Source organism: Schistocerca nitens, chromosome 1 (genome assembly GCF_023898315.1).
Source record: "Schistocerca nitens isolate TAMUIC-IGC-003100 chromosome 1, iqSchNite1.1, whole genome shotgun sequence".
NCBI lineage: Eukaryota > Metazoa > Arthropoda > Insecta > Orthoptera > Acrididae > Schistocerca > Schistocerca nitens.
The window spans coordinates 686,710,471-686,729,965 of NC_064614.1; the positions used below are offsets into that span (position 1 = coordinate 686,710,471).

General features: G+C 42.9%; 1 protein-coding gene across 2 annotated transcripts in view; it reads left to right on the plus strand.

Moving 5' to 3' along the window:
- Window positions 1-351: 351 nt before the first annotated feature.
- The window catches only part of LOC126259345 (FAD synthase-like), a 119,131-nt gene continuing 99,987 nt past the window's right edge, over window positions 352-19,495 (plus strand). For both annotated transcript variants that reach the window (XM_049956059.1, XM_049956069.1), the window contains exons 1-2: window positions 352-511; window positions 4,391-4,485. In XM_049956059.1, coding sequence (XP_049812016.1) covers window positions 385-511; window positions 4,391-4,485 — 222 coding nt within the window. In that variant the 5' untranslated portion in view covers window positions 352-384. The remainder of the gene's footprint in view (window positions 512-4,390; window positions 4,486-19,495) is intronic.

Sequence of the window (19,495 nt, forward strand, 5' to 3'; positions counted from 1 at the left end):
CACAAGTAGTGGCCTCACATCAGTTACACGAATGAACCAGGCTTTACATACACCACAGAAAACTACTATAGCATTTGAGCTACAATAACAGGAATTTATTTTCTCATTGCAGAAACAAGAAAGATGTGGTAATTTATTTTTTAAAATTAAATATTACTTATATATTCCGCATAGAAGTAATTAATAGTCATTATAATCGTAAAAGAAATAAACTTTCAAGTACTTTCAGAAATGATTACCAGTCGACAGGTGTGAACGTTTGCGCCAGTTTTCGTAGTGTTAAGCAATGTGACTATACGATGCAGCGATATTGACTTTCTTTGATGCTTATAAACTTCCGCAGTACTAATGTTTGACAACAAATGTAGCAGACGACTGTTGTGAATGGCAAGATCTTTGTTATACCTGGAAAACATGAAGCGAAGTTTAAGTCTGAAGCATGTAATATATAGTTGTAGAAACCTTTGTTCTAAAAAGATCAAGGAAATGAAACCAACGGCAGGGATTGTGAGTAAGTTTTATATTTTGTTGTGAGGTGTAACTCTTAACTTGCGCGTAAGAATTAGCGGATAGGTTTTAATATATATGACGAATCCTGTGTGCAGCTTGATGAAGAAAACAGATCGATTCATTTCCAGTTACACAGAAAAAATTCGAGCCGCCATGAGCAAATATGCAGCACAAAAAATGATTTTCTGTTATGTGAAAAGTGGATGGCAAGACTATTTGCCGCTGGCCGTTGTGGCAGAGCGGTTCTAGGCGCTTCAGGCCGGAACTGCGCTGCTGCAACGGTCGCAGCTTCGAATCCTGCCTCGGACATGGATGTGTGTGATGTCCTTAGGTTAGTTAGGTTTAAGTAGTTCTAAGTCTAGGGGCTGATGACCTCAGATGTTAAGTCCCATAGTGCTCAGAGCCATTTGAACCATTTTGAAGACTATTTGCCAAAGGACAAAAGGACTGCAATCAGCACCAGCCATGGCTAGGCAAAGGTCCCGAGTTCGAGGCAAAGGTCCCGAGTTCGAGTCTCGGTGGGGCACACAGTTTTAATCTGCCAGGAAGTTCCATACTAAATGTTCTGAAATCATATTGCATAATCTTACATTTGAGCTATTTGAAAAGTATGTGTTACTGAGAATTAAAGAGCTGTCATAAACAAAAGAAATTGTGCTCTTCTGCAATGAGTACTGATGAGAGACTAAATCTATTTTATGATTGAGCATCAAGTGTGGATTTCCAACATTAGCTTCCAGATAACCACCACTGTATTTAATTTATCCAGAATTCCGCCAGCAGTTACTCACTTTTTCCCCTTTTCATTTACAAGCTCTTTCAGCCTGATTTATGGTGCGTCCAATAGGAAGCTTGACTCAAAAGTGGCCCAAGCTGCAAGAGCTAACTCCTCTTCACCACAATAGTATACTATTTGTTCTAGGTTCAAATCAAGTTTACTATTCTTGCAATGTGGTTACTACATGTGATTCTCTTTACTGATGTTTGATTTTAGCGAAAGTAATTACAGTCAGTTTAACTGCCTCCTCACAGTGAGTTGCTTCTAGAGTTCTTTCTCTTGTAGCACGTTTTAGTCTTGTCATGTTCAGCACTTCCTTGACACATATGCAGAAAAGTTCACAAGGTTTGACATATTTCATTTTCAACAAGGTTCCAACAGAATTTGAAAACATGCTTAATTCTGGATTTTTTTTTTTTTACCTAAGCTGAAGGCGTAATCAGCACCAGCCATGGCTTGTTATGTGTTCAGAGATATTTCACACGGGTTATCCTATCCAAAATGTGCCAAAAGAGAATTTTGAAGACACGTCATGATTAATGCAGATGTTTTTGGCAGCCAAAATGTACAAAGAAAATGAGTCTCTTGTGTGTGTGTGTGTGTGTGTGTGTGTGTGTGTTGTCGTTGTTGTTGTTGATGAAGGCCAGTGGACAAAATCTTTGATTGTGATGAAAGTCTTTTTGTTGTGCCTATCTGTGACTCACTATGTGGTGAGTTAAAACTTTCCTTCTCATAATATTGTAAAGAAAAGGAAGAAATGGTTTCACATTGTGAATCCTGTGAAACAGTAAAAACAAATCTAAAAGTAATTTTTAGGACGCCCCCAGCAACAGAACCATAGGAAACAATTCTCATTGATTGTGGTGGGCAATTTTAAAAAGCATCCTGGTTCATATGTGTGAATGCATTCTCATAGTTCCTATATGAGCTATATTTGACATGATGTTAACAGCTTCAAACACCCAATAAAGGCACTTAAAAAAATCATTGCCATTGAAGGATTCCCCAAATCCATAGTTTCTGATAATGATACACAATTTGTATCAAAGGAATTCAGTGATTTCTGTGGAAGGAATGGCATAGAACACATGAAGACTACAGCTTCATTTCACCCTGAAGCAAAAAGATTTGTAAGAAATTCCAAGGAAGCCATGAAAAAGGCTAACTGAGGAGGAGAGAAGAAGAAAGATGAAGCAGCAATTTTGAAGCTCAAGAAGGAAATTATCGAGAAAACTAAATTGGTGCACTTTGGCACAACTGAAACTTTTGTAATAGTCACTGGTGCATCTTCATAAGTAGTCAGAACAGTATTGTCTCACAAGTATTCAGATGGAGCAGGAAAACCCATCACCTTTGCTTCCAAAGATTTAAATGAACCTCAGATAAAGACAGATGCTATCTATTATTAATGGGGTCAAGAAGTTTAATCAATAATTGCAGGAAAGAAGATTTGGATTGATCACAGCCGGCCGGGGTGGCCGAGCGGTTGTAGGCGCTACAGTCTGGAACCGCGCGACCACTACGGTTGCAGGTTCGAATCCTGCCTTGGGCATGGATGTGTGTGATGCCCTTAGGTTAGTTAGGTTTAAGTAGTTCTAAGTTCTAGGGGACTGATGACCTTCGATGTTAAGTCCCACAGTGCTCAGAGCCATTTGAACCATTTGATTGATGACAAGCGTCTGGTTTCAGTATTCCATCCAAGCAAACAGCTGCCAGTAAAGTCAGTTCAGAGTCTACAAAGATGGACAATAACATTGATGGGATATATCTGTGAAATTGGACACAGATTTACAGAAGTACCTTGCAATGCCAATGCTTTATCAAGTCTGCCCTCTGGTTTGAATGAAAAATTCTGCATGTCACAACAACCGTGATTTCAATTTGATGTAAAAATTAGTAAGCAGAGTGATTCATTTCCAATTGACCAGAGAAAAATTTGAGAAGCCAAGAGCAAAGATGCATCAGTAAAAATGATTTTGCATTATGTGGGAACTGAATGATAAGATATTTGCCAAAAAACAATCAGTTCTTGCAGCCATATTTTAACAAACAGATTGCTGCCAGCACCAGCCATGGTTTGTTACCTATACAGACAAATTTCACAAGGATTATCACATCTAAAATGTGCGAAAGTAAAATTTTGAAGACTCTTGTGATGGCCACTGCGGTATTGTTGGAATGAAACAAGTGACTGCTAACCTAATAACATATTATAACTGAAAACAGAGGGACCAAAAATGGTCTATCAAAAGCAGATGCAATAAATTATATAGACAGGCAATGAATTCTCCACCAGAACACATCAGTTTTGCCAACTCATCTGTTAGAGAAATCACAAAGATCTTAAATCACCAAAAAGTAGTAACACTTCTGGCCATGGTAATATCCGCAAATGTTTTTTCCTGGCTTGATTTCTCCACCCTTGAGATGATTTCAATGAGTCAGTGTGTATCTCCTGAAATACTGAAGTATGCAGACGGAAGTATAAATATACAAAAGTGGAGGTTACTGATTCCTTTTTGTAGAACAGTCTCTATCCTTTCCTTGTTATCAAACATTTTTGAAAATGTAACTTACAACAAAAAATTGAACCATCTATTGTGAGAATAATCTCTTAACAACAGCTCTGTTTGGCTTTTGTAAAAGGCTTCAGTACCGAGTAGACAATGTATGATCTCGTGAACTCAGTTCTAGTACAAATACACAATAAAGTTATGCTATTGGTCTTTGCTGTGACCTTGCCAAGATCTTTAATTTTGTGGAACATAGGGAAATGAAAATGGTATAGCATTTATAATTTCCAGAAATCATTTCAATACATAACTGGAAGAATTCGTACTTCAAATGTCAACTGTCCATTGCTACTGTACATATTTTATATAGGTTAAGTAACTGCTATTTAAACACCTACTTACACCACGTTGTTAAGCCAGTAAACTCTGTTAACTGGTTCGGATTGTGTGAAGGATTTGCATATGCTACAATTTTCCATATTTACGAAAACATCATATAATTGTTTTTGTTTCTCCCAGCATAACAATAATATCATCCCTTTAGAAAATGTGACAATTTCATCCCAGACATAAAAAAACTTTTTTACAGTAATTGGAGATGAAGTCTTGAAGGGCCAAACGTTGGATACAAACTCACATTTTATAGCAAAAAAGCTGTTTGATATTGGAGTAAAGGTGAAAAAGGTAAGATTTCTTTGTAACACATCATTCTTTTTATTGAAATAGATGTGTTTTAGGTAAAGAGAAATACGCAGCTACAGGTAATAGAATTTTTGGTTAATAGTTATTACAAGGTTGCTTCTTTGTAAAACATGAAATTTCTCCGATCCAATTAACCGTAGATAAATCTCACACACATTCTAAAACAGTGTATGTGTTTTTAGTTTCTTAGATTTTTCACTTTGTGTCAGTTCTCCATTGCCATGCAACTGAAATGTTTCTTGATTCATAATAATGTGTGAATCTTTGATCTAACTTGAATTTCACTGCATAAATTTATTTGACCATCTCTGTCCTTTCTAACAAAGATTCTCATGCGGCTGTAGTTTGGACTAAGGTGTGGAAAGATCTCCACCTTAAATGTTGGATGTGGTGACAGTCTGATCAGCAGTGCAGTCCAGTGTCAACTTTGGCACCATATTCAATACTCTTTTCATTAAGAAAAGTAAAACTGATGGGTAAATTTGGAAAAGCGGTGTTTGCTAATAGACAAATCTCTGGGGAGTATTTTGGTGCATAGGTCTGACATCAGTAACTTGTAAGAAGGCTGACTGCCAAGGAACAAGCTCTATATTTGTGGCATAGACCTTAAAGGGCTGTGGTGGAGAAACTTCTCTGTTGCCAAATTGTCTTCTGTGGAGAATCTGAGCTCTTAAAAATGTCTGCTTTGGTGAACCTCCAGGTGCTATGCTAATAAGCTTCTCTGGATACAAAATTACCACTGCAAATTATCCAGCTATTCTTGTGTATTGCAGAATACATGATGCTTTTTCATACTTATTAACACCATGTTTACTTCTTCATAGATGAAAGTGTGGCAGCTCACCTTAGTGCTGCAGGCCACATAAATATTTTGACAATTTTTCTTTGTACTAGGATGAGACTACACTGTCCATTCACATTAATATGACTGCCAGTCGAAAGCCTGAACAAACACCTTTTGCAGCATAGACCGCTAAAAGATGTGTTGGAAGAGAGTTATGGAGGTTTTAGAAGGTACTGACAGCGATGTGAAATAATTCCTACTCTGTTGCATTGACCATCTGCACTACGCACTACGTTTCTCAGTTGAGGATCCCTGGTGCTCTCAGTTGAGGATCCCTGGTGCTTACAGCCCGACCGAGATGCTCCCACAGATTCTACGTGGTGTATTTGGTGACCAGGGAATACAGTTAACTCGCCCCCCCCCCCCCTCTGCAGATCTGGGTGTTAGAATAGGCCCAAGGTATTCCTGCCTGTCATTATGGGCGACTAAAAGGAGTCTCCCACTTTTCAGCCCTATAAGTTCAGATCCCATTTTATGGTTTGACCTCCTACTTCACAAATTCTACAGAAGTGCAGGCCATTTGGGGAAGGATGCCTTACGTGGTGCACCAGTTATCCATAGTGCCATTACCTGTAAATTCGATCTCCTGCACCTTTTCTCGTCATGGCTTTGCATGTCCACCTGCAATTCAACTATTTGGGTGAGGACACCTTCCGGGACATGTAATCTGTTCCATTGTCTCCTCTCCTCTTTCACCCTCATGACAATATTGGATTTCTCTGCACCCAATATCCGGCATGGTAGCCAGTCCCTTGTGGTGCATCTGTCATGTACCCATTTGGTGGTAGCCTAGCCCCCTCACAACACAGGGACTGCAATGCTGATGCCTGAGCTGTAATCTCCTCATGTATGCCAAGGAGTAGATGCACCCGTCTTCCTGGGGCATCAGGAGTCCTGTTAATGGCCATCATGCCAGGTGACCTTTGCTGTGGCTGGGTTGCGCCTGTGGGGAGAGCCCCTGATCGGAGTGGGTGGCATCAGGATGGATGACCCGCAAGGAAGCAGACTAACTCATCTTTTGCTGGGGACCGAATGGCCCCAGCAGTCTCTAAGGAAGGAAAGGTTGAGTTCAATGCTTACAGGTATACCCTAAATTGTTCCTCTCCATGTGGATACGAAGCCTCTGTTTTTTGTTGAGCACCTGGAGGGTAAGTTTGCGGAAGTGACAGCACTGTCCAAAATGTGCAATGGGTCAGTTTTGATTCAGACGGCATCCCCAACCACCCCCGAGCATTACTCGCCAGTGACAAGCTGGGTGGGATTCTTGTTTCGGTCGCTCCCCATAAAAACCTAAACATGGTCCAGGGAATTATTTTTCATTGCGACTTCTGTTGCAGTCTAGTAACGAGCTATGTGCCAATTTAGAATGGCAGGGTGTTCATTTCGTCTGGTGTGTTTACAAGGTACCCAGAGACAATAGGGTTGCTACCAATGCCTTCATCTTGGCCTTTGAGGGTGCTTCAGTACCTGAGAAGGTCAAAGTGTTGGTGTACCACTGTGACATCAAACCTTATGTCCCTCTCCCTATGCGATGCTTTAAGTGCTGAGAATTCAGGCACATGTCCTCTTGGTGCAATTCCAGCGCCACATATAGAGATTGCGGATGTTCGCTGCATCCAAATACTCTATGGAGTACAAGATCCTGGACAGGCTGTCTTACCATGAGGCTAAACTCAAATATGAAAGGCTAAACCATGTTCACATGCTGTTTTCCTATGCTGCCGCCAAGATGGCGTCGCCATCAGTGACACCATTACACCCATCATCTAAGGTTACTCCAGTTGGCCCTCAGGGCTGCCCATCTTCCTCCCTGCTCCAGCTGGCTGGGGGAAAGTCTTCTTCTGTTGCTCCCAAAGCTTCTACTTTTGTATCATCACCCCCCCCCCCCCCCAAATGCCAGGGACATAGGTCCCATCCCACCAGCTGGAGAAGAAACAGCCTCCTCTCAAGCAGAAGGGGTACCTTGGGTCTCTACGTTTGACGGTCCCCCCCCCCCCCCCCCCAAGAGGTCAAGTGGACACCAGCCAGTGGCTGAAAGAGCTGGTCAAAGGGCTTCATGTTCTTCTGTCCCTGAAGCAACTTCTGAGAACCCCTCCCAGCAAGCCCCTAAGGTCCGGTGAGAGGACAAACCACCAAAGAAGGAGGCCACTAAGAAACGGGAGCCTACAGTAGCCCCTGCACCAGCACTCCCCCAGGGCTTTGTGACTGAGGATGCGGTGAAGATTCTGAAATCCTCTGAAGACCTAGATCTTGCCGATGCCTCTGATGCAATGGGTCTGGATGCTAATGCTCAACTGGTGGCAGCAGGTGATGCTGAGGCCTAAGGGAGCCTACAGTGGCCCCTGCACCAGCACTCCCCCATGGCTCCGCGACCAAGGATGAGGTGGAGATTCTGACATCCTCTGAGGACCTAGATCTCGCCGATGCTTCAGATGCAATGGGACTGGATGCTAACACTCAATTGGTGGCAGCAGGTGATGCTGAGGCCTAATTTGCCTCCTTGGTCACTTCATGCCTCCCCATACGACAGAAAGTGTCATTCTCCGGTGGAACTGCGGCAGTTTTTTCTCCCACCTGGCCAAGTTATGTCAACTTTTAAGTGTTACACCTGTTCTTTGCATTGTCCGTCAGGAAACCTGGTTCCCAGCAGTGCAGACTCCTGCGCATTGTGGCTATAGGTGATATTACAAAAACTGTAGTGACTGCAATAGTGTGTCAGGTGGAATTTGGGTCTATGTCCTGCAGTCGGTATGTAGCGAACCTGTGCCCCTTCATACTCCTCTTGAAGCTGTGGCTATTAGAGTAAGGACAGCACAGGGAATAACTGTCTCCAACTATATCTTCCTTCAGATGGTGCAGTACCCCTGAATATATTGGCCGCACTGATTCATCAACTCCCTAAACCTTTCCTACTTTTGGAAGGTTTTAATGCCCATAACCTCTTGTGGAGTGTCCGCCTCTGGTAGCTGAGTGGTCAGTGCGACAGAATGTCAATACTAAGGGCCCAGGTTCGATTCCCGGCTGGGTCAGAGATTTTCTCCGCTCAGGGACTGGGTGTTGTGTTGTCCTAATCATCATCATTTCATCCCCATCAGTGCGCAAGTCGCTGAAGTGGCGTCAAATTGAAAGACTTGCACCCCAGCAAATGGTCTACCCGATGGGAGGCCCTAGTCACACGACCTCTTGTGGGGTGGTACTGTGCTTACTGGTCGAGGTAGAGATGACGAAAACTTATTGTCTCAATTTGACCTCTGCCTCTTAAATGCTGGGGCTCCCACACATTTCAGTATGGCTCGTGGTGCTTACTCAGCCATTTATTTATCACTCTGTAGCCTTCTCCCATCTGTCCACTGGAGAGCACATGATGACTTGTGTGGCAGTGACCAGTTCCTCATCTTCCTGTCACTCCCCCAGGATCATTCCCCCCGGACACTTACCCCAATGGGCATTAAACAAGGCAGACTGGGAAGCTTTCACCTCTGCTGACACTGATGAATCTCCCCCACACGGTTACATCGATGTGGTGGTTGAGGGAGTCACCAGAATGATTATTTCTGTGGCTGAAAATGCAATCCCTTGTTCCTTAGGGTGCCACCTTGGTGGTCGCCAGAAATCGCTGAGGCCATTGAAGAGCATAGGCAGGCTCTACAACAACATAAGCGACACCCTTCCCTGGAGCACCTAATAACTTTGAAATGGCTCTGTGCCCGTATTCACTGTCTCTTAAAAAGATGGAAACAGAAGTGTTGAGTTAGGTATGTCTCGACCATTGGGTACTGTATGTCGCCTTCACAAGTCTGGACAAAGATCAGATCAGACGTGTCTTTGGGTACCAGACTCCAACAGGTGTCCCTGGCATTCATATAAATGGAATGTTATCTACTGACTCAAACGTAATTGCAGAGCACTTTGCTTGGCTCTCTGCATTGGAGAATTACCCCCTCCCCCGGCCTTTGTACCCTGAAATGGCAGATGGAAGCGAAACTCCTCTCGTCCACTACATGCCACAGAAAGCCATATAAGACTGCATTTACTAAGTGGGAGCTTCTCAGCACCCTTGTACATTGCCCCGACACAGCTCCTGGGCCAAATAAGATCCACATTCAGATGATCAAACATATTTTGTCGGACTACCAGCGACATATCCTCATCAGCTTCAACTGCATCTGGAGCGATGGCATCGTCCTGTCGCAGTGATGGGAGAGCACCATCATTCCACTGCTCAAACCTGGTAAAAACCCACTTGATGTTGATAGCTATCAGCCCATCAGCCTCACCAGCATTCTTTTTAAGCTTCTGTAAGCTGCTACAACGTCTGGTGACTCGGCATTGTGTTGGCTCCTGGACTCACAAGTCCTATTGGCTCCATGTCAGGTTTCTGCCAGGGTCGCTCAGCTGCTGATAATCTAGTGTCCCTCTAGTCTGCCATCCAAACAGCCTTTTCCAGATGGCAGCAACCAGGTTGCCATCTCTTTTGATTTATGAAAAGCTTATGACACGACCTGGTGACATCATATCCTTGCCACACTGTGTGGGTGGGGACTCCAGGGTCCTCTCCTGATTTTTATCCAAAACTCCCTGTTGCTCCATACTTTCTGTGTTCAAGTTAGTGCCTCCCATAGTCTCTCCCCCCCCCCCCTCCCCCGCCGTATCCAGGATAATGGCGTCCTGCAGGCCACTGTATTGAGTTTATCTCTATTTTTAGTGGCCATTAATGGTCTAGCAGCAGCTGTAGGGCAGTCTGTCTCACCTTCTGTGTATGCAGACGACTTCTGCATTTCCTACTGCTCCTCCAGTACTGGTGTTGCTGAGTACAAGTTGCAGCCATGGGCTCTAGCCCATGGCTTCCAGTTTGCAGCCGCGAATCCGCATGTTGTGTGCTTGTGTCGGTGCCATACCGTTCATCCGGAACCAGAACTTTACCTTGCTGATGACCTATTCACTGTAGTGGAGACATATCAAGTCTTAGGAATGGTTTTCAGCGCCCAGTTGACTTGGCTTTCTCATCTTCATCAGCTTAAGTGGAAGTGCTGGCAGCACCTCAATGCCCTCCACTGCCTGAGCAACACCAACTGGGGTGCAGATCGCTCTACACTGTTGTGGCACTACAGAGCCCCTTGTTCAATCCCGCCTTGACTATGGGAGTCTGGTTTATGGTTCAGCGGCGCCCTCAGCCTTGTGGTTGCTAGACCCAGTGCACCACTGTGGAATTCGACTAGCGACGGGAGCTTTTAGGATGAGTCCAGTTACCAGCGTACTGGTGGAGGCTGGAGTCCCTCCATTGCAGATCAGGTATCCATAACTGCCCGCCAGTTATGTTGCACACATTCGTAGCTCTCCTGAGCTTCCAAACACCATTTCCTTTTCTCAACCACAGTGGTTCACCTCCCACATCATCAGCCCAGGTCAGGGCTTACAATCGCAGTTCGCCCCCAAACCCTTCTGTGTGAACTAGAGTGCTTTCCTTTACCTCCTACCCTCTGGGTCCATTCGCATACACCTCCAAGGTGTATATCTAGGCTGCAGCTTCGCCTGGACCTTTCGCATGGCTCTAAGGACTCAGTTAATCCTGCGGCTTTCTGCTGTCACTTCCTCTCAATTGTCGACGTGTCCTGGGGCTCTGAAGTGGTTTACACTGACTGCTCAATACCTGATGGTCACATTGGCTTTGCCTATGTTCACAGGGGACCTATTGAACAGCTCTCCTTGCCAAGTGGTTGCAGTGTTTTCACTGCAGAGCTGGTGGCCATATCTCGTGCTCTTGAGCACGTCCGTTCTTGCTCTGGTGAGTTGTTTCTTTGACTCCTTGAGCAGCCTACAAGCTATTGACCAGTGCTGCCCTCGCCATCCTTTGATAGTGACCATTCAGAAGTCTTGTCTATGCCCGGGAACAGTCCACTCGTTCAGTGGTGTTTTCTGGACCCCAGGACACGTCGGAATATCAGGCAGTGAACTTGCTGACAGGCTGGCTAAACAGGCTACACAGAGACTGCTTCTGGAGATCAGCATCTCTGAAACTGACCTGCGTTCAGTATTACACCTCAAAGTTTTTTGGCTTTGGGAGACAGAATGACATAACCTCGGTATGCACAACAACTGCGTCCATTAAGGAAACTATGAATGTGTGGAAGTCGTCCATGTGGGCCTCTCGCAGGGTCTCTGTGGTTCTCTGCCAACTCTGCATTGGCCATGCTTGGGTGACCCATGGCTATCTGCTGCGCTGTGAAGACCCGCCTCAGTGTTGGTGTGGTGCCTGGTTGACAGTGGCCCATCTTCTATTGTGATTTCCTACTTTGGGTGCCCTGCAACATAATCTTTGGTTACCGGACTCGTTACTGTTAATTTTAGCTGACAACACCTCATCAGCTGATCTATGTTTTATACGTGGGGGTAGGTTTTATCATTCTATCTAAGTTTTAGTGCATGTCCTTTGCCCCTCTGTCTTCTTGACCCTAGTGCTTTCAGGCTGGAGGTTTTAATGCGTTGCAGAGTGGTTGGCCTATCCGTTTTACTCTCATGATCAGCGAGCCATGGTGATCTGCTCTCTTGTTTTAATCCTTTCTACCTGTTTCTTGTGTGTCTATGATTTTCTTGTCCTATTTTGTCCATTGTAATGTTTGTTGCCCTTCTGTCATTCTCGTGATTTTTTCTTACTCGTGGTTTTGTGCTGTAAGTCTAGTTTGTTTTATTCTTTCCCTAGAAACAAGGGACTGATGACCAAGCAGTTTGCCCCCCCCCCCCCGCCCTCCCCCCACCCCCACTCTCCCCTTTAAACCCTTACAGTAAACTCGTTCCAGTGCTCTTCGAATCATGCACATACACTGTGAGCTGCGTGACAGGTTGCATTGTCCTGCTGGTAGTTGCCACTGCGCTAATGAAAACCAAACTGCTTGTGGGGGAGGACATGGTCCCCAAGGATAGATGCATACTTGTGTTGATCCATTGTTCTTCCCAGAATGACAAGTTCATGCAGCTAGTGCCTCGAAAACATTCCTCGGACCATAATATTCTCTCCTCCATCATGAGTCCTTCTGACAATTGTTGCAGACTGTCTGCTTTCAGACATTTCACACTGTACATGCCAATGACTATCTATCCAATGGAGGATAAAACATTTAATCTGAAATGGCCACCTACTGCCACTCAGTGGACTTCCATTTGCAGTACGAGCATGCAAATTCCAAGCTTCGTTGCCGATGAACAGCAGTCAGCGTGGGTGCAAGAACCAGGTGCTTGATGCATGGGCCCTTATGCAGTAACGTTCACTGAAATGTCATTGAGGAGACACTGTTGGCAGCCCCTTGGTTCATATGGGCAGTCAGTCATTCAGTAGTTGCATGTCTGTTCACCCAAACACATCTGCACAGCTGTTGTTCAACCCTGTCATCTATGACCCGTAGTGCACCACACTTACCACAGAACCCATTTTGGATAGTGCTATTTTGGCATGCATGGTATACTTTAGTCAGAGTGTCACACAAGCTATTTACAAACTTAACCATTTTGGATATGCTTCCACTCTTGGCCCGTCAAATGAATCATTCCAGCGTATATTTTAGGAAAACCACAGAAATGCAAACTTGTATGGTTAGGTGGGGATCCGGACCCTGTTGTCTTAGGGTGCAAATCCAGTGCTTTAATTAATGTGTCACCTCATTTGATAACACCAACAATAAACCTACTTCTCATCCAATCAAAAAAAAGAGACAGGTTTTGGTTTCAGAGTCTGTTTGTATGAAACTGGTAAGCTTTCTGGAAGAAGTGACTGGTAGGGGCAACCGTAGATATAACAATTTCTGATGTACCAGAACTGGTAAAGTAATCAATTGCAATACTGGTATCCATAATTTATCTTTCAAATGATATTAATTTAATTGGCCCATCCTATTAAAAGAACATAATTATTAGTGTGCTCGTGAAACATGAACTTGCTAAGCATAAACCACGAAACAGATCACAATTACTTGGTCCAGTGACCACCACATACATTTTACATCTACGTACATTCTCTGCCAGCCACTGTACCACGTGTGGCAGAGGGGCTCTGTACCACCAGTGATCCCTCTCCTATTCCACTCACAAACAGAGCTATGGAAAAATGAATGCCTCCATATGAGCCCTAATTTCTCATATCTTATCTTCATGGCCCTTACACGAAAAGTATGTTGGCGGCAGTAGAATTGTTTTGCAGTCAGTTTCAAATGCCTCTTCTTTAAATTTTCTCAACAGTGTTCCTTAAAAAGAACATCACCTTCCTCCAGAGATTTCCATTTGAGTTCCTGAAGCATGTCTGTAATACTTGCGAGTGGATCGAACCTACTGGTAATAAATCTAGCTGTTTACTTTTGAATTGGATTCAGTGTCTACCTTTAATCCAACCTGGTGTAGGTTCCAATCCCTTGAACAGTATTCAAGAATAGGTCTGACTAGCATCCTACATGCAGTCTCCTTTACAGATGAACCATACTCCCACAAAATTCACACAATAAACCGAAGTTGACCATTTGCTTTCCCTACCACAATCCCCACATGCTCATTCCATTTAATATTTTCTGCAATATTTTACCCAGATATTTAGACAATGTGACATTAAACCCTAATAATGCTGTAGCTAAATATTAATGGTTTGTTTTTCCCACTCAACCACATTAAGTTACATTTTTCTACATTTGGAGCTAGATGTCATTCATCACACCTACAAGAAGTCATCTCATATCGTCCTACAGTCACCCAACTTTGACACTTTGCTGGTACACCAAAGCACCATCAGCAAACAATCACAGATTGCTGCCCACCTTGTCTGGACCACAGATTACTGCCAGCACCATCCGCCAGATCATTTCTGAATGTAGAAAATAATAGCGGTCCTATCACACTTCCCTGGGGCACTCCTGGCAATGAGGTCTCTGACAAACACTCGTCGTTGAGTACAACATACTGCGTTCTATCACTTAAGAGGTCTTTGAGTCAGTCACACACTGTGGAACCTTTTCCATATGCTCATACCCCTGTTAACAGTCTGCAGTAGGCACTGTGTCAATGACTTTCAGAAACCTACACATTTGACATCAATGTGCAATAACCAAACACAGACACCAGGCAGCAGCACTAGCAGTGGAGGGCATATAAAGCATTTAATGGGCATTTTCTTCCATGTCTAAGTCCAGTACTATCATGTGCTCTGTATCTAATGACCCGATTGTTATTGGAATGTTAGTTTATTACTTGAAGCCTATGATACAGGGATAAACTACAGATTGATGTCTCACACATCCACTGTCGTAGTCTAGCATAATGTGCGAATTTAATGCATACACATGCATAAGTTTGCACCATATGCTGCTGTAGCTACTTTGTGAAGCTTGAAGTCATGTGACTGTAGATACTACTTGTATCTGGCCGAGAGTTCATGATCACAAATGATTCTGGAGTCCATGCACACATCCATATGTAACTGTTCTTTCCAACACAGGAATGTTGAAAATTAGGAAAATATTGCAAAGTTATGTCTGTTAGTAGGTGATGGCCTTGGGAAAAGAATGGGTTACGATATGTGGCAGGGGTATATTTCACATTCCAGAAGATAGAGCTAAGTGGTGAATATGTAGAAAAAGAATTTGTTAAACTCATTCATATTCTTTTGTTGCATGTGAAATTTGTAGTTTTTGGTAATTTTTTGTTTTGTTTTAAGATGTAGAATTCTACATGTTTGACTGTTTCTTTTCATACTTAGCTAGGATTAGTCCTATCCATGAACTGACATTTTTTATTTTTTGGGGCAATATATCATATTTTGTAACTTCTCTGGCTAGTGCCTGATTGTAACAAAGTAATTAAAAAAATCATAGTAATTTTAGAAAAAATAATGTCTCAATCGTTAATACAGTGAAAGCCCTGTTTTACATTTTCATGTGGTGCAGACTTAAAAAACACAAAATTCAGGAAAATACAGAATTGAGAAAAACATTAAAATAACCAAAATAAAAGGGAAAACATATGTAATTGGCATGTATGATTAAAAATTTTGATCCTCTCCAACACATTGAATAAAGTCTGTATAAGTGAACGACATTAAACATAAAATACAATGTTTATACAATAATTTGTTGTAATGAGTTTCATTAGTTCTTAAAAAGTCACAGGTGTGTAACAACAAGTGAAAACTCATCAAAAAACTGAAATTGATATCTTGTACAAGGTAATCAAGCTATTTTCCAATGTGCTACGACCATCATTTTACTTCGTTCAGGAATTGCTGAACGAAGGCAACAAGTATTTAAATGAAAGAATTACTGTAAATTTGATCCAATGAGGCAGACTTTTGCAAACAATAATAGACCTGGACACACAAGTTTGCAGCAGTTACAAGCTAAAGTGTCCCAGCGGTCTAAGGCGCTGCAGTCACGGACTGTGCAGCTGGTCCCGGCAGAGGTTCGAGTCCTCCCTCGGGGATGGGTGTGTGTGTTTGTCCTTAGGATAATTTAGGTTAAGTAGTGTGTAAGTTTAGGGACTGATGACCTTAACAGTTAAGTCCCATAGTATTTCACACAAACACAAGCTAAAGTGTCTTCGTCAGTTTTGTGAAATAAGGTGGGAGATACAGTAATTTTTATTTTATGCATTGTAGAAAGGAAAAATATCACAGCACTGATCAATGACAAACTTCATCACCATTGCTGTTATTGTTTAACGCTTTTCTTACAAGTCACACATCATATGTTCACTGCACTTCATGTGCTCCACCCCATCAAAGTGATATTTTAGGCTCAATGAGAGAAATGTGAAAAAATGAGTTTACTTCTTCAGTTGACATTACAAACTTATTCGATGTCGCCTCAGTGAATTTCTGTACACTGAGTAAAATATAAATTTAAAAGAAAGCTCATACACTACAGTTTCACTTTTGCCTTCTATCACTGCTGCCAATCTTTAGGATCTATAGTGTGTTCTGCAAAGTGTATACTGAGCAGTGGTGGCTTCTGTGGAAGAGCACAAGAGCATGTGAACACCCTAACTTTTGACATCTTGCAGATTTATTGGTTATTTATCTATGAATGCTGTTAAACACAACATAGAAGCTGCAGTCTGAAGGATACAGCACTTAAATCTACCGTGCTGCTGCTCCTCTAGACTCCATGAAACATAACAGTAGAGTCATGAGCACAGCTTCAGTTGTGCACATTTTAAGTAATTTTTGCACATGCACATCACACATGATGTAATTGCCTTACGAGCCAAATATGTACGGATTTGATAAACAATCTGTACAGTTCACAAAGAGCACTCAACTAGAAATTTACGTCAGTGCCACCAGGTGGTAGCACACAGTGGCAGACTTTTGCCACCATTTGCTTGGCATAAATCCTACTAGATGATAGAACACACCACAGATATTCTAATTCACTTACTATATAGTTTAGTAAAATTAGATTGGATATCAGTATATGTTAAAGTTGTACACACGGTAATACATTTGAAGTGCTGGCAAAGGAAACACTCTAACGCATCCCCCTCCCCCCCCCCCCTCAGATTTAGTGGTGATGTGGTCCAGTGGATAGCCTGTCAAAAACTGAATGCAAATCAAGCTTGAAAACAGGAAGAAGGTGTACTGAACTGTGAAAAAAAGCAAAATAGAAACAGCAAACAGTTCAAGCTTAAGATGTACAACATAAAGTGTTGTTGAACAGCCACGGCTTCATAGTTAAGTGGTCATGGTATTGGACTGAAAAGTGGATGAGCATTGTTCAAAACCCTCTCATGTCAATTTCTTTTTTTTTTTTTTTTTCCACAACATTATCAACTGTCCGTCCAGTCATTGAAATGTTTGTTTTATTTCTGTAGTCTTGGCAATTGTCATACTATACATTGGTTTTAGAATATGATTCGTGATAAGAATACATTACTCGGGAAGTAAATGTGATAAATAGTGAGAGCAGGAGAGATACCACATAGACATCTGACAGAAATGATGACAAATAAATGGGTGTGATCAATCTTACAACAAAGCGATTGGAGAGTAAAAATTCCCAAAAATGGAACACAACTTCAAAAATATTAAAAACATACGAGGTGCTATCCAAAATTTTTGGGACTGATGCTGCCATCTGGACTAACGGTCACCATCACCCTCAAAGTAGTTCCCATCTGCTTGTACTCACTGGTCCTAGCACTTCTGCCACAGGTCAAACATTTTCTGGAAGTCCTGTTCTTTGAGGGTGTTAATCACCGCCAGCAATGCTTTTTGAATCCTCTCTAGAGTGTCAAACCAACGGCCTTTCAACTTTAGTTTCAGTTTTGGGAATAGCGCAAAGTCACAAGGTGCCAGTTCTGGTGAGGACGGTGGGTGGGGTACAACCACCATGTTGTTTTTTGCCAAAAAGGTCCTGGTGAGCGAGGACGTGTGACAGGGCGCGTTGTCATGATGCAGCAGCCAGTTCCCTTGACGCCAAAGTTTGGGCCATCATCTATGCATGTTTTCACGGATCCATCACAAAACGTCACAGTTGTATGCGGAATTCACTGTGTGGTTAGGTGGGATGAATTCTTTGTGCACAATTCCCTTGGTATCAAAGAAAATGATGATCATGCTCTTCACTTTGCTCTTCACCTGTCTCGCTTTTTTGGGTTTTGGAGAGCGTGGGCTCATCCGCTCAAACACACGCGTACGGCTCATGCTCTGTCCCCCAAACAATTGTTGAATAATTGCAAGGGTCTCCATAGCACTTTCTCTGAGATTCGCACAGAATTTGACACACATGCACTGTTCTGTTTGCGGATCCATTGTAAAACACCACACACCAAACACACAGTATTACGGAAATCACTGTGGACACACAACACGTGCTCCCAGCTGAATGCCACTCCGCCCACTTACTCATCAGATATGCAGCTCTTGCCACCTAGCAGTGCAAAGATCTACTACTCCTACTTTCCAGATGGCAACACCAGTTCTGAAAATTTTGGATTCTACCTTGTATGTTTTGATAAAACAGTGTGATTGTGAAACTGTTGAGTTCATTTGTTGCAGCTTATGTGACAAACTGTTATGATTTCACCATTTCCATAGGAGTGATCACATTGACATTCGTGATGATGATGAGGTCCCATACTCCGAGGAGCGTAGGGGATTATGCGGGAAACCCGCACCGCCGTACTGGACAAGGTCCTAGCAGACGTGGTTTTACCATTGCCTTCTTCTGACCATTATGGGGATGAATGATAATGATGAAGGTGACATAACAATACCCAGTCATCTCGAGGCAGGGAAATTCCCTGACCCCGCCGGGAATCGAACCTGGGACCCCGTGCGCGGGAAGCGAGAATGCTACCGCAAGACCACGAGCTGCGGACTCACATTCATACAAATAGGCCTACCTAAATCAGACAAGGAAGCATTTGTCACTCACTCACCAGGCATACCAGTTGGGTGCATTGATACGAGATTCTATCATATGACACACATACTGTCACTAGTGCTGAGAGTGACACACCAGACGTGTTTTCCGGTGGAGGATTTGGTTGATTTGTTGCCTAGTCATCAAACATTTGTGGTTCCCATTCGAAAGCCACTTCCTTTTGGCTGCTAATACAGTAGTTGTTCAGAATTAACTTTCATTATAGGTCTCTTCCTTACACCTCGCTGTTGCAGACAGACATTACAACATGACACAGACATATATGTGAATGCTACGAACAGACAGGTCAGTGACTGAATGGACAGTTCATAATTTGTGGGGGGAAAAAAAATGGTGTGATGGTGCTTTTAATGCAGGCTCTGTGACGTTTGCCTTCTTTATTTCCTCGTTGATTGTCCTCTGTGTCGACGTACTGCGTTGCTATACTGGCTGAAAAATGGGGGTGGAAGTTCAACACTGACTACTTTAAATGATGTAGCCAACAGGTGCAGATTTGCGTTTCACAGTTCTTTACTTTCACTGTTCACAACCCCCCCCCCCCCCCATATACACATTTAATATGACCAGTTAACTATTGTCTAATTTTCAATAAGCGTAATTAATAGGTTGCAGGCAAACATCCACATACTGCTACAATAGTTTACTGTTGAACAACTATGAGCAGTAAAAACCTATCCACACATTTCACAGTCTTTCAGATAAGTTGAACAGACACTGTCATTGCTTAAACACA